Source organism: Panthera pardus, unplaced genomic scaffold (assembly GCF_024362965.1).
Source record: "Panthera pardus isolate Hobbes unplaced genomic scaffold, ASM2436296v1 HiC_scaffold_24, whole genome shotgun sequence".
NCBI lineage: Eukaryota > Metazoa > Chordata > Mammalia > Carnivora > Felidae > Panthera > Panthera pardus.
This window is the reverse complement of record NW_026526810.1, coordinates 117406688-117422319: the sequence shown is the minus strand read 5'-3', so window position 1 is coordinate 117422319 and position 15632 is coordinate 117406688. Positions and strand designations below refer to the sequence as shown.

At 41.0% G+C, this 15632-nt stretch overlaps 1 protein-coding gene across 6 annotated transcripts in view; it reads right to left on the bottom strand.

Moving 5' to 3' along the window:
* Nucleotides 1–241: 241 nt before the first annotated feature.
* The window catches only part of TSHR (thyroid stimulating hormone receptor), a 158782-nt gene continuing 143391 nt past the window's right edge, over nucleotides 242–15632 (bottom strand). For all 6 annotated transcript variants that reach the window (XM_053889683.1, XM_019461922.2, XM_019461923.2 and 3 more), the window contains 2 exons: nucleotides 6239–6427; nucleotides 242–3862 (listed from right to left, as the gene is read on the bottom strand). In XM_053889683.1, coding sequence (XP_053745658.1) covers nucleotides 2449–3862; nucleotides 6239–6427 — 1603 coding nt within the window. In that variant the 3' untranslated portion in view covers nucleotides 242–2448. The remainder of the gene's footprint in view (nucleotides 3863–6238; nucleotides 6428–15632) is intronic.

Genomic DNA, 15632 nt, shown 5'->3' with positions numbered 1-15632 from the left:
ATCACTGCAGGTCAATGGATCATAATTCAATCCCTCATGAATAAGTTTTTTACATAAAGACCATTTATTATCAAGACACAATTTTATACTTAAGTTATTGGCAGTCAATAATTTGTTTTAATATGATTTAATTACCAAATTTTTCAACTTTTTTTTTCCTGTCTTGAGTTTTAACACATGTAATGGTAACCCTAAAAGAAGCTCACAAATTAGACAAAGCAATACTCTAGGATTCAGCACAATCATTTCAAAGGAAGAAAATTTATTTCATGTTGTGAATGAAAATTTTAGTAAAAACTGTGTTGAAGTTTCTTTTCTAGGACTGTTTCCAAAATGTTATTTCAGCTACTCGAGATAAAACTCACTATCAGGATGTGAGATTTCAAAATGTTACAGGTGAGAAACACATGCCAAAGCATCACACATCTGTTTAATTTCATTAGTTACAAGTGAACTGGTGGATAAGTCATGATTTCAGTGTGTAGAGTATTCCTATTAAGATTCTGAGGTTTCAGTGATGATAAGAAATGGGTATTGCTATAGGGGGATTCTAGGTGAGTCAGGGGGACCATCTCTGGGGCCCCACTCCACAGACTTACAACAACAAAAGCTTCAAATTCCTTGGTGTGGTTCATGAGCACTGAGAAGCAAATGCCATCTCTGCTGGGGATGTAATGAAGGGGCTGTCTTGACAGATAATCTGGAGAGTACATCTGTAGATAAAGATAGATCCTAACCATTTTAAGTAAGGGAGCACTGTTGGGGAACAGATTTTATGTCCAATGATCAACAGGCTGGAAAGAGCTAGCAGTTTCAGAAAGACAAACCTTCTCTTGATAGCTTTAGTGTCGCTTTACCTGAGTGCTTGACAGCTTTAGTACTATATTATGGGTTGGAAACAGGTAAGTAAAGAAACCAATCCCTGAAGACAAGTTAAATGTTTTCAAGTGAATCTGCACAGTGACATAGTAACTCCAAATAACCAAATGTGCAAAACTACCTTTTATTCTATAATATGAATACTAACCTGTTTTGGCCTGATAATTGTAGCTGTGTGATCTAGTAATTAGATGAGTAATTCAGATCCAGCCCAACTGGGTCACTCCATAGAACTTTTGGTTCAGGTATCACAACCAAAAATGAACCAAGAAATTTCCTGTGTTGTACCTCTAGACTCCAAAGAGAAATAGACGGCAGCCCTACAAGATAGAAAAAACAGATTCTACTTTCTTAGTGCTTTTCTTTTTTCTTTGTCATGGAAACATGTTTTAAGGGAAAGGGATACACATAGAGATTTAAAACTGGAAGAGGCCATCAAGTTCCTTCACTTCTTTCTTTTTCTTTTTTTAAGTATATTTATTTTGAGAGAGAGAGCACATACACACACATACACACACACGTGCGCGCGCACACACACACACACATATTGGGGGGAAGGGCAGAGAGAGGGAGAGACAGAATTCCAAGCAGGCTCTGAGTTGTCAGTGCAGAGCCCAGTGTGGGGCTTGAACTCAGGAACTGTGAGATCATGACCTGAGCCGAGATCAAAATGTTGGATGCTTAACCAACTGAGCCACAAGGTGCCCTAATCTCCTTCATTTCTACAGACTTAGAGATGGCCCAGTGATTTGCACAAGGTCCAGCAGTTACCTCGCATCCAGCCTGCTTTGTTAATCAATGGGTGATTTAGTGTGCTCTGCTCATAATTCCCGCTTGCTGCTGCTTAGAAATATTTCTAGAGTTCACGTCTTTTATGCTATGGGACTAGCCAAGAAGAACAATTCTTAGTTTGCTCAGCCACATAAAAACTGAAATTGCCAGTTTTTTTCTGGGCAACACATAACAGTTGGGTCACATCAGGTAGATTCTTGTGAAGAGATGATTAGTAGTTTCAGAGTCTGAAAAAACAAAGCTAAGCCTTTCCCCTCCTTCACCTCATAATAGCTGCTCCTGTATCCTGTTTGACTTTTCAGTTTTGAGGAATTCACATTCTCTTTGGTTGTATCAGAGAACGTGAAAATGGACCAAGCCAACATAAAGCTAATTTTATATTGTGGTCACCAGCTAAGTTAATAGCATTTGCCATTTGCTGAATCTTCAGTATGAAACGCTATCTAAAAGTGAGAAGCTCAGTGTTGACCTAGTTCAGTTGATATTTGTTGAGCATCTTACACAATGTTGTCACTGCAGTTAGCATCAAGCAAGTCTTCTAGAAAGTGTCATTTATTTTGATATCACCTGGGATTCAGACGTGCTGGTAGCTTCTCTTCCTTCTGGGAGATGATTAGGTTAATGCTACCTCTCTCCAGAGATGAAATTTTGCCCCATGAAACATCACCTGCACAAGGGTTAGGTCAGTCATCTTGTGTATGTAATGGGTTAGGAATACATGTTCAAGAAACCAGCCTTTTATAAGTCCCATACCACTGCGGTTAGTGTAGGGACAGCTTACACAACTGTTTGATTATACTCTTTCGAGATTTGGCTCTGCTTATTTGGGGTTAGATGGGAGTTTTCCAGCAGTTCATAGTCATCCTGCATGTTGGGGAGACTTTGCCTCATGTCCCGGGTAACCTTTTGGACCTGAATACCAGTGCTATTCTTTGGAGAAACCCTCTGGCCTCGGTATGCCTGAGCCTGGCGTTTACAGATGCCAAACTTGCTGAGCAGGATAAATACATCCCTCTGGAAGGCTTTTGTGAAAATAGCATAGAGAAATGGATTGGCACAGGAGTTAAGTGGATAGAAGAGAACTAGCAAGATTTTGGAGTTGGTAACAGTGATGAGAGGCTTGTTCATAAGTGCTGACAGAGCATAGAATGAGATTGGAGCCATGCACATGAAGTCAGTGAAGATCAACACAGCCATCCTTTTCGCAATTTTGGTGTCTTTGTCCCCGGGGTTGTACTGGGGATTTCGGACTGTGATGTAGATCTTCACGTAACAGGAGCAGACAATGATAAAGGCGACTATGTTGAGCAACAGAACAAGGATAATATATGCCAGGGCAAGAGGTGTCTCAGTGTCCATGGGCAGGCAGATGCTGACCTTGGCATAGCTGCTTATTCCCACCAAAGGGAGCAGGGCCAGCAGGAAGCAGCAAACCCAGCCCCCAATCATGATGGCATATGCGTGCCTGAGGCGCATCTTCCGGTCCAGGCGCATGGCGAAGGTAATGGCATACCAGCGCTCCAGAGTGATGACTGTCAGTGTATACACTGACAATTCACTGGCAAAGACAGTGAAGAAACCAGCCGCATTGCATCCAGGGCCTGTCTGCCAGTCAATGGCATGGTTGTAGTACTCAGAATGAGTGTAGAGGTCTACAGAGGCAATGAGGAGCAGATACATACCCATGCAGAAATCTGCAAAGGCCAAGTTGCACATGAGAAAGCGTGGGACAGTCAGTTTGTAGTGGCTGGTAAGGAGGATGATCAAGACAAAGACATTGCCCAGGAGAGCCAGCAGACTAACAAACCACACCACAATTCTCAGGAACTTGTAGCCCATTATGTCTTCACAGGGGTTGAACTCATCTGACTTGGGAGTACACACCATGTCTTCATTGCCTCCACACACAGTGTAGTCATAATGGCTATCGAAGGCCTGTAGGGTCTCTTCTTGTGGGTTTTTAAGCTCCTGGCCAAAACCAAGGATCTCGTCTTCTTGTTCTTCAAAGAAGACATAATAATGAGAGTTGCTGCGAGTATCCTGGAACTTAGAGTTGTCCTTGTATCCAGCATGGCTGTCACCTAGATACTCTTCATATTCCTGGTCGAAGGGACCATTCAAAGCATTCACAGATTTTCTCTGACGCAGGCTCCGAATACTGCTGTCATTACACATGAAGGACTCAAGGATTCTGTAAGGCAACAGAAAGAAGTCACTGCTTGCTGAAAACCCCTAATGGTCCCCACAGGACTTAGCAAAATATGCAGAATACTTACTGTGATCTACATGAGTCGACAAGATTCTACATAATCTAGTCAGGCTTGTTTCTCCTACATTACTTCCTATTACCCACCCTACCCCTTCCCCTGCTGTACTCCAGTGACATTGGCCCTTATTTCTCATCTGCACCCCGTTCAAGAACAATAATGAGTAAAAAAGCATGGATGGTAGAGTCAGTCTGCGTAGGTTAGGATTTGGTTCTACCATTTACTAGCTGTTCACCTTGGGCAGGCCTATGAAGCTTGGCTTTTCCCATTTTTATTTATTTATTAAAAAAATTTTTTTTAACATTTATTTATTATTGAAAAACAGAGACAGTCAGAGCGTGAGCAGGGGAGGGGCAGAGAGAGAGGGAGGCACAGAATCCGAAGCAGGCTCCAGGCTCTGAGCTGTCAGCACAGAGCCCGACGTGGGGCTCGAACTCAGAAACCACAAGATCATGACCTGAGCTGAAGTTGGACGCTTAATTGACTGAGCCACACAGGTGCCCCTGGCTTATCCCATTTTTAAAGTGGAAGGAGTATCTATTTCATATAGGGTCGTTAAAGGATCAGATGAGTATATTTTTTAAAACTCTTACAAAGAGCACCTGGAACACTGATATGCCATGTATGTGTTGGTTATTATTATTACTATTCAGAGCTTTTGAACTCCATGTTCCCTTTGCCTGAAAAACGCATAGCTGCTTCTACTCATTATTCAGTTTTAAATTCAAATGTTCCTTTCTCAGTGAGGCCTTCCCTGATCTCCTTAAATAAACTGTCCTACTTTGTGTTTATTTCTTTTGTAGTAGTATCTGATATCTTCTTACTTTCTTGTTTATTTTCTGACTTCCCCCACTAGACTGAAAACAAAATGTGAGAGGGCTTTTGCCTGACCTATTCATTGCTATGGGATTGGACAGTGCCAAGCACGTGCTAGGTGCTTAATAAATACTTATCAAACAAATGAATAAATGGACATGATCATGCAGGCAGGCTCATGGAAGTGAGATTTAGTTTTTCACTAGCCTGCCATACTGACATCAAAAGGGATTCTTTAATTTGTTTCAGCTGCAGAAGCAGATGTTAATTCATCTATTGGGCTCTGGTTAAAATGCCTAAAGGACTGCCTATTGCAGCTTGTTTGGAGGTTAACGAGAAAACTGGACCCTGCCCTTGAGGTATGCTCTAGCCTCCCACCCATCCCTGGTGCTTTCCTACCCCGAGACCGCACAGCCTCAGTATCAAGCCTGCTCTCACCACCCCATACCTGACTTCTGGCTTTCTGCAGGCATTAGGCCATACTGGCCTTCTCTGCACAGCTGTTCAACTTTCCCCTTTGCTTCTGCCCCCACAACTAGATCCCATTTTATTTCTTTTTAAAAAAATATTTATTTATTTTTGAGAGAGAGAGAGAGAGAGCACGAGCAGGGGAGGAACACACACACACACACACACACACACACACACACACACAGAATCTGAAGCAGGCTCCAGTCTCTGAGCTGTCAGCACAGAGCCTGACACAAGACTTGAACTCATGAACCCGTGAGATCATGACCTGAGCCGAAGTCAGACGCTCAACCAAATGAGCCACCCAGGCGCCCTAGATCCCGTTTTATTTCTGACTGCAAATATGAGTCAGAAAGTCAGCCGGTAGATATTATATAGAAACTGAGCAGAAGTGAGTAAATGATAAATGAAGGTGGTGTTAGGACACAAGAGGGGAAATAATGCAGAGTAAAAATGTAAGTGAAGAAAAGATTCAGACAAAGCACAGAGAGAAGAGGCCATTCCTCCTTTGCAGCTCGTAAGCAGCCTGATAATAAAATAATACATACCATAGCTAATGTTTTTTGAGAATTTAAAATATTCCAGGTAATTGTGATAGGTGTTTTCTATTCAGTTTCTCATTTACTCTTCTCAAACCCTCTGTGAATAGTAACATTACCATCTCCACAGAGGTTCAGGGAGGTTGAGTAAGCAAGCTGGAATAACACAACTAGAAAGTGGCCGAGCAAGGGTACAAAGCCAGTTGACTAGGAATCATGTAGTATGATCTCTACAAGATTCTATATGATCCCCCCCCCCGCCCACCTCTCTCCTGTGATCCGGTGACACTGGTCTTATTTCACATTTGCAGTCACTTTGAGTCTGCAGTCATTGTGTCCCACGGATTTCATGATACTCATGGATGCTTCCATTCTTTCTACCTGGCTCTCAAACCACAGACCTTTCCCAAACCCAGAAATTAATTCAACTTGCACTGAAACCTTTTGTTGCTTTTTCCAGACACCTGTATTTACCCTCTGATTTTCTTCTGATTCTTAAAAGCACAGCAGTGGCTTGGATAAGAAAGGTCAGCCCGTGTGAGGTGAAGGAAACTCAAGGTAAGTGGAAGTTTCTTTAGAGTCCAAGTGTTTCTTGCTATCAATTCCTTCAGGTGCTCCAGGCCTTTGGATGGCAGGGCAGTGACACTGGTGTAAGAGACGTCCCTAGGGAGGACAGAACAGAGTAGTTCAGAGAGGCGGTGAGCAGCCAGAACCTTCTACTTCTTGGCTAGAAAGTCAGGCAGGCCTGAGATTAACAGGGGTGTGTTCTCTTCTGCTGTTGAATATAAACTCAGTTCTTTAGATACTGCCACCGGCTGAAAGAGGAATATTTGGTTTCTAAGTTGATATGTTACAAAGGACTCCCCATTTTTATCACTTGGAATTCCAGTATGCATCGATACAGATAATAGCTTCACAGACATTTTCTTTTATTCATTGCAATACATGCAAACTCTTGGAATCTGAGATGGATATCAATTTTATTCCAGAAATTACAACATATAACTACTAAAGTGTCTCACAACATAAGAGAAATATATTTGAATGGATTTAAAGGGGCCTGAATTGCTCTCAGTCTCTATGGGGTCTAGGGTTTGGGGATTAATAAGCTGTTCACTGATATGGGCCAACACTAGTGTTATGAAAATCTTCTCCTAATGATGCAGAGCTTGGGAGTTATATAGTGAATTTCTGACTCCGAACAACCTCCTTACGCTTCCTTTAGGAGGCTGTCAACATATTTCCTGTAAAGAAAACTCCAGTATTTACATTAGTAATCAAGTCACCTCTGAAAATAATGAGGAAGGTGGTGAGGCTGGAAGCAACATAGACACTAGTGTTAGTTACTCAAGTAGAAGTAATTCCCATTGTAGTGTAGCATTTCCTGTTCTTTTCTCAGTCCCAGACAGTCCAGGTTATATATCCTGCTCCATCGTTTTGTCTTGCTTGCATTGAATAATAGCTTGAATAAAACCATGAACATTTAACCTAATATCTCTCATTTTATATTTTATCAATTAAAATAGTCACTGAATAGTGTTAGATTTTACATGATTTTTACATGATTTTTTATTATGATTTTTTAAATAATTACACTTAAAATGTTTAATATAGTTAGTAGTACTGATTAGCAAGTGAATTCCAATATCTACAGCTTCTTCCTCCATGTCGTTGCCATTGTACTTAGCTGGGATTTACATTCTCTGGGTTCAAGGCTGCTAGAACACGCTAGTCATTTTTTACAAACACGAAGCTCTCACATTAAGTCCGTTCTTACTACAGAGCTGTAATTCTCAGGGAAGGGTGCCACATTTGCTATTCTGTGTTGTATGTACTTTAAAAATTCTATAATTCAGCATTTCTCAAACTTGCCTGGTGGTAAGAATTACCCTGGCACTCATTACTGTATGATCCCAGCTAATTTTGAAAACTAAGCAAGTATGTGTGGGAAACTGGCATAAATGAACCACTTTGCAGTTAATGAGCGAGTTGAGGGATTTTGGAGCCAACCATAAGGGGAAATGTGAAGTAAGTGAAGCTAGACGTTACTCTTCTGCCTCATCTGTCCTGTTGATGCTGTATTTTCCCTTTTAGACATGCTGTCTTCAAGGTGTTGCTATCTTCCTGCCTTCGGTTTTCTGAAAGCAACTTGTGTGTCTCTTTATGCAGTGATGCAGTCATGTCAGTGAAACAAGAGAGCATCTCTTGGCTCATTTTCCCTGCTTTGCTATCTGTTGGATACACTGATTGCATGTGTTCATCTGAAAGAGCTTATCCTTCCAAGTACTGCGTTTGCATTTTAATAGCTTTTCTTGAGAAAATACTTTAGGAACCATCCCAATTACTGAATGGCAAAACACCCCAAAACTAAGTGGCATCAAACAACAGTCTTTTTATTGTTAGCATAGTTTTGTGGGTCAGAAATTTGAACAGGGTGTGGCAGGGGTGGCTTATCTCTGCTCTATGATGTCTGGGGCTCAGCTAGGAAGACTTGCCAGGGCAAGTCAGTGATGGGGGCTGGTATTATATGCAGACTCCTTCACTTACATGCCTGGGCCAGGGCTGAGACGACTCAAAGCTCAGCTCAAATGGACTGTTAAGATGGCTTCTCCATTGGGCTTGGGCTTCTCACATCAGGGCAGTCAGGTTCTGAGAGGGAGCATTTTGAAAGGAAGCATCTGGGGTGTCCCAAGAGAACTAGTAGATTGAAAGGTGGGGAACATAGAACCATCTCACAATTGGAGGAGTGTCAAAGAATTTGGGCCTTAGTTAAAAAACAAACAAACAAACAAACAAACAAACTGCTATAGTAATCCATGTGGTGAGGATAGGATGAAGGCAGATATTTGGTGAAAACTACCAATTCGCCATTCTGTAAATCAGTGTTTCTTGTCCAGACACCAGCATGGACCAGCATCAGAATTACATGCAATACAGACTCCTGAGCCATACCCCAAACCAACAGGAGGAATCTGCATTACTTAAGATGCTCTCTAGGTAATTTAGAATCTCACATCAATTCTCAGAACATTTTTATGAAGCAGATGGAAATTAAATCGAAGACAAAGAAATGAGGCATGTTATATCCAAAGAGACTCAGCAAACAAGGGTAACTATAATTTGGATCTAAAGTTCAGGTTCAGTGCTCCAGGAACTCTTCTCTACTCCTTATCATCAATCAGGTCTCTGGAGTCTTTGAATATATGTCCAGGCGCAGTAACCCTCCAGGGACTCATTAGGAATCTGTTGGGGAGAAACTGATTCCATGCTGTGTCTGAGTGTCTGCAACCCAAGCATATCTCAGATGGCCACCAATTGGGTCTCAGAGGGGCTGAATTGGGAGGGTGCTTGGACATGCATGGAGAAAAGCAGGTGTTGGGAAATGTGTAAAACTTATGATAGAAACATCTGTAACATAATGGGTACTTGGCATATAGTAGGTGTTCAATAAATGTCAATTCCCTTCTTGCCCAGTTTGGAGTTTATCTTGAGTCAGAAGCAAGGAACCCAGAAAATAGAGCTCCAGGCCAGATCTTGACTTACATATCCAACTGCTTATTTGACATCTCATCCTGGATGCCTCATAGGCAACTCCAATTTAACAGGTCCATCCTACACTTAGCTTTTGATTCCCCATCCCCACCCAAATGTACTCTTTTCCATTAAATCTAGCAGAACAAAACAAAACAAACATCCAAAAAACTTTTGAATCCATGTATTTCCATCTCCAGTTTAAACTCTCTAGTCTAAGCTAATGCCATCTGTTGGTACAATAGCTTTCTTGTCTACCCTTCCTCCCTTCCAGTCCATCCTTCACATAGCAGCCAAAGTAGTCATCACATATGGGTTGAGTCATAACATATGGGTTGAATAACCTTTCAGTGACTTCCCAATGTACCATGAATAACATTTACTCTTCCTGCCATGCTCTTTAATGTCCTACAGATCTGGCCTATGCACTCATCTCAGGCACCTAAGGCCCCTTACAGCCCAAATTAGAATCTATTGGGACCATCTGACTCCCTGCTGTCACGAGCCACTTGATGAAGCTCTAACTATCCATTAGGCCTACTGTTACCTAAAGTGCTCCTGAGCTGCTGCCCTTTCCTGATGTAGGTCGCTCCACTCATGCTACTTTGTTACTTTATAGAGTCAAGCAAGAGGAGTGACTGCTTTTTCTCGTTATTGGGGATTTAACCCCTCTTGCAGAGAGCTACAGTTTTAATCAGATATAATCTGGCTGCTATCAGAAAGGAAGGTAGTTCCTTTATACTTGAACACGGTTGTAACACTGACTCTCCACTCAAAGAATTCCTGATTCTTCCCTTCAAGCCTACTGGTGTTTATTTCCTATTTTCTGTCTACCATCTTGTGGGGCTTGTGTTCTCATGGAGTCTCTTTTGCTCTTGCCCTACATTTATGCCATGAGTGTCTATACTAAGATACAATTGAGCTATACCCCTCATCAGAGGATAGCTCAGTTGTTTATAAGTCTTTAGCCATTTACAGTCTCCTGGTTCTCATTGCAACCACCTTAGTTTAGATCTGAATTACATTTCACCTGAGGTGTGCAAAAACTTTCTGCCTGGTCTTAGAAACCTTCTACTAATCCCACTTTCAGACTTAAAGACAGAATGTTCTTTCTGAAACTTGGATCTCAACGTATTGCTTTCCAGCTTGAAGCCATGGTTCCTCCAAAGTCTATACAATTCTAGCTTCTTAGAAGAGTGCTCCTTGTCCCCAGTGGAAATTTCTTCCTAAATCCTGTGTGTGTTCTTGATTTTTTCCCTTTCATTGGAGGAAATGTTTGAGTAATTTCTTAGAAAGGCTATATATGAAAGAGATATTTTCTGCATTCTTGCATGTCTGAAAATGACTTTTTTTTCCCCCTATCCTTATATTCAGTTGATACTTCACCTGGCTGTAAAATTTCAGGTTGTAAATAGTTTTTCTTCAGAATTCTGAAGGCTTTACTGTACTGAATTCTATCACTCATTGTTGCTTTTGGTAAGAAAGATGAGATTTAGTTTCTTATTCTTTGGTCATTGACTGGTTTTTACTCTCTGGTAGCTTTTATGGCTGTCTCTCTCTCTCTTTAATTTCCAGTTTTACTGAGATATAATTGATGTATAACATATGTAAGTTTAAGGTATACAACATGATGATCTGATACATGTATATTTTGTGAAATGATTATATGGCACTCTCTTTGTTCCCAGTGTGAGATTTCATGAAGGTAACCCTTGATATGGATCTTTTTGCACTTATTGTGCTGGCCACTGAGGGTGGGGGTGGAGCCTTCAATCTGGAGGGCTATGTTCTTCAGCTTTAGGACAATTTTTGGTATTGTTTCCAGGATAACTTACTCCTCGTATTTTCTTTGTTCCCTCTCTGTAATTTCTAGGAAGTGAAAAAGGAACTTCCTATATTCATCAGACTTATTCCCATTTTTTCTTGTAATTTCTCCTATTATTTTTTATTGAATCTAATGGTAGAATTCTTTGACCATATCATCCATCTCTTCTTTTTTTTTTTTTTTAATTTTTTTTTTTTTTAACGTTTATTTATTTTTGAGACAGAGAGAGACAGAGCATGAACGGGGGAGGGTCAGAGAGAGGGAGACACAGAATCAGAAGCAGGCTCCAGGCTCTGAGCCATCAGCCCAGAGCCCGACGTGGGGCTCGAACTCACGGACCGTGAGATCGTGACCTGAGCTGAAGTCGGATGTTTAACCAACTGAGCCACCCAGGCGCCCCTCATCCATCTCTTCTACTTAATTTAAAGAATTAATTAAAAAATTTTGTTTCCAGGGGCGTTTGGGTGGCTCAGTCAGTTAAGTGTTGGACTCTTGATTTCAGCTCAGGTCATGATCTCACAGTTCATGAGTTCAATCCCCACATTAGGCTCTGTGCTAACAGTGAGGAGCCTGCTTGGGATTCTATCTCTCTCTACTCTTTTCCTGTTCACATTTGTTCTCTCTCTCTCTCTCTTTCTCAAAATAAATAAATAAAACTTAAACTTTTGTTTCCAGCTTTATTGAGGTATAATTGACAAATAAAAATTGTATAGAGTTATGGTGTATAATGTGGTGTTTTGATATATGTGTACATTTTGAAATAATTACAATTCAACCAATTAACATATCCATCACCTCACACAGTTTTTTTTTAATGGGGAGAACATTTAAGATCTACTCTCTTAGTAAATTTCAAGTATACAAAATGGTATTATCAAGTGTAGTCACTCTGGTGTACATCAGGTCCTCAGACCTTAATACATCCTGCATAACTGAAACTTTGTACCCTTTGACCAATATCTCCCTATTTCCCCATCCTTCAATCCCTGGCAACCACCAATCTACTCTCTTACTATGAGTTCAACTTTTTTAGGTTCCACATATACATGAGATCATGCAGGATTTGTCTTCCTGTGCCTGGCTTTGAATTTTTAGTTTTAGTTTGATGAAAGCTGGGACTCTGCCTATTCTGTTCATTGCTGTATTTTTGGCACTTAGACTGGTGCTTGAAAGACAGAAAGTTGTGACTACATATTTGTCAAATAGAAAGATACATTTTAAGAAGAGCTTTCATGTTTTCCTTTTTTATAGTGTATTTGAGGAAGCACACTATGTTTAGAATGTTTAGAAGAATGGCTTTTAAATTCAGACTATCTGGATTTGAATCCTGGCTTCTATACTTACTACCAGTCACTTAACCTTTTTGTGCCTTAGTTTTTTTATGTCGGGTTTGTTGAACAATAGCTGACAGTGTGTTCTCAATAAATATCTATTATCATTATTGTCACCTTGCAATGAGACATGTCTTCTCAGATTTATCTCAGGTCACTAATGGTTGCTTTGTTGAAAGTTCTCTCCTGTTCTCTTCAATGTGTTTGGCTCCTCCAGGCTTATTTCCACCCCACTTGTTTATCTTGGTTTTGATCTTTCAAGTCACAAACGTTCTTTGGCCGGTGATCCTAGGTTGCATGCTCATGCTTAAAAACAAGGCACTGAAAATCTAATTGGGAGCTTATCTACTGGCGAGAGTCTGCTTTAGGACAATTGTGTGGCATATATGCTGTCGTATCCTAAAAATGCCAGAATATGGAGGCTTTTTGTTTGTTTGTTTTAGAATTTGTCAACTTCTTCAGAAAAGAGACTTCACATTTCTAGCCTAGAGGGAAGGTACTCTTGGCTGCTGGCATTTTACATGAATAGGGCGGTGGGTTAACATTTCCAGATGCAGACCTTCAATAAATCCTTCTGTTTATAGCCCCACGTTTCACTCTGTCACTTGCCACCCCCATCACCTCCAAATCCCACACCCTTCAGAGGTTCTGCAAGGCAAGGCAGCTGCCTCCTCAGGTGTGCTTCCTCTGAGTACTCATTTTTGTCTCCTTCTCTTCTGCCTTTTCTCATTCAGAATTCTGTAGCTCACCAGACCACCCACGCACTCTCATCTGTCCTCTCCGTCCTTGTGGATTTATGTATATCAAAATGCCATTCCCATCATTTTAGGGGCCTCTCAAGAGGGAGAGGAAATAAAAGCTTAGGTTGAATTTATCACCTTAACTCTTAGTCATTACTCCATTTAATATGTAGATCTGTGCAAGAGCTTAGAACAGATACTTGTTGAGTGTTGAGTCAGCCAGACAACTAGACAACTAGGCAGATTCCCATGTCTGGTGTTGATGGAGAGAATGAGCCTCAGTCTGACAAAATCCCCAAACTCAACAAGGCAGGGATCATTTTAACTTCTTTGAAGCTGTATCTTTCCTCATTCACCTAATTTTTTATTTGACCACTTTGAATCCAGGATTTACTAACAGTGTACCTTCTTTCCTAAAATAAAACTTGCAAAACGTAGCAAGATTTAAACATTTTGTTTTTGGAGTGAGAGAATATGGAGAGCAGCTATCAGCACTAAAGGGGCCCAAAATGATTTGTGAGTGTAGCCAAATGGATGGAGACCTACAGGCTGGAGAGCTGCCCTCTCTCTTAGTGACTTTGGCACTTTCCACAAAGAGCTCATTAAGTGTTGGGTACCAAGCTTCCTGCGAATTTGTCTCTAGCAAGTATTTACTCACAAAACAGTGCAGTGGAGCTAAGCCTGGCAGACAGTAGGAAATCTGATTGTCTAGGTCATGGGAACCACCTCGAGTTATGTGTCTAATGAAAGTAACAGGACATGAATTTGGAAAGAGTGAGACCTGCAGGGTTACATACAGGGCAAGAATATCATGGAATTTTAATGATGCCAGGAAAAAAAAAAGACCCAATTGATATTCGGTGTCATCAGAAGAACAAATTTCTCCTCAAGCAATTATGTATTCTAACATCCCCAAACATGGAAATAATTTCCATTTTTGTGATATGCATTGTCATTATTATTTAAGATGAACCTTTGATGAATTCAATTGTAAATGAAAAAATTTTTTTAGTGTTTATTTAATTTCAAGAGAGAGACAGAGTGCCAGCTGGGGAGGGGCAGAGAGAGAAGGAGACACAGAATCCAAAGCAGGCTCCAGGCTCCAAGCTGTCAGCACAGCTGACATGGGGCTCCAACCCACCAACCGTGAGATCACGACCTGAAACGAAGTCGGATGTTTAACCGACTGAGCCATCCAGGCGCCCCCAGTTGTAAATTAAATAAGCACTAATTAGCCTGCCAGTGTTTCAGCAGCAATTTCAAGTCTCTTTAATGTTTGCTTGTAATAAATGTGGGCTTTTCCTAAAGGTCAATAGGTGGAAGCTGACCCATTAAAAATGTATAGTCACATCTGCAAATTGGTAGATGAAATGCATCTAAAACAGAAAGAAGATTAATTTACCATTTAAAAGGCAGTTTAATTTATTAATACTGACTCAGAAAGGGCTTAAAAGCTTAAGGGCTTAAAAGCTATATGTTCAAGAGCGAGCCTGATTGATTATGAGCATTTTAAAACATGATATGCATTTATTCAACAAATATTTATTGATTGCTTTTTATGTATTGATCTATGATACAAGCAGTTAGGGCTCTAGCAGTAAAGTAAATGGGAAGAAATTCTTGTTCCTCTCATGCTTATATTCTAGTGGAGAGAGAGGGACAATTAAAAAAAATAAGTAAAACACAGAGTATATTTGGGGCACCTGGGTGGCTCAGTTGGTTGAGCATCTGACTTCAGCTCAGGTCATGATCTCATGGCTTGTGAGTTTGAGCCCTGCCTCAGGCTCTGTGCTGACAGCTCAGAGCCTGGAGCCTGCTTCAGATTCTGTGTCTCCCTCTCTCTCTGCCCCTCCTCTGCTCATGCTCTGTCTCTCTCTTTCTCTCAAAAAAATAAATAAGCATTAAAAAAAACATAGTATATTTGATAATAAGTACTATGGGAAAGAGGAAGACAGGGAAGAGGAAAGGAAGAGCTTAAGAAAGGGGTCACAATTGGGGAGGGTGTCAGGGAAGGCCTCATGGAAGAGATAGTTGAGCAGAGGTCCGATGGAGGTAAGGGAGAGAAACATGTTGATGTCTGAGGCAAGAACAGTGCAGGCTGGGAGACCAGATAGTGTCATAGGCCCTGCTATGTTTGAGGAAGCAAAGAGGCCAGTGTGGCTGGAGCTGAAACAGTGGGGGAGTCGAAAATGTGGGTGAAATCAGAGAGGTAACGGGGAGCTAGATCATATTCCTACGAGGCTGTAGGCCATCAGAAGGACTTTGTCTTCTATCAGAGTAAGATCAGAAGTCTTCAGAGGAATGGTATAACCTGACCAAGCATTTCAAAGGACGAATCTGGGTACTGCTTTGAAAGTAAACCAAAGAGAGCAAAGGGTAGAAACAAGAAGACCAAGGTTCAAGGAAGGTGCCTTGGACCAGAGTGGTAGCACTGGAACTGC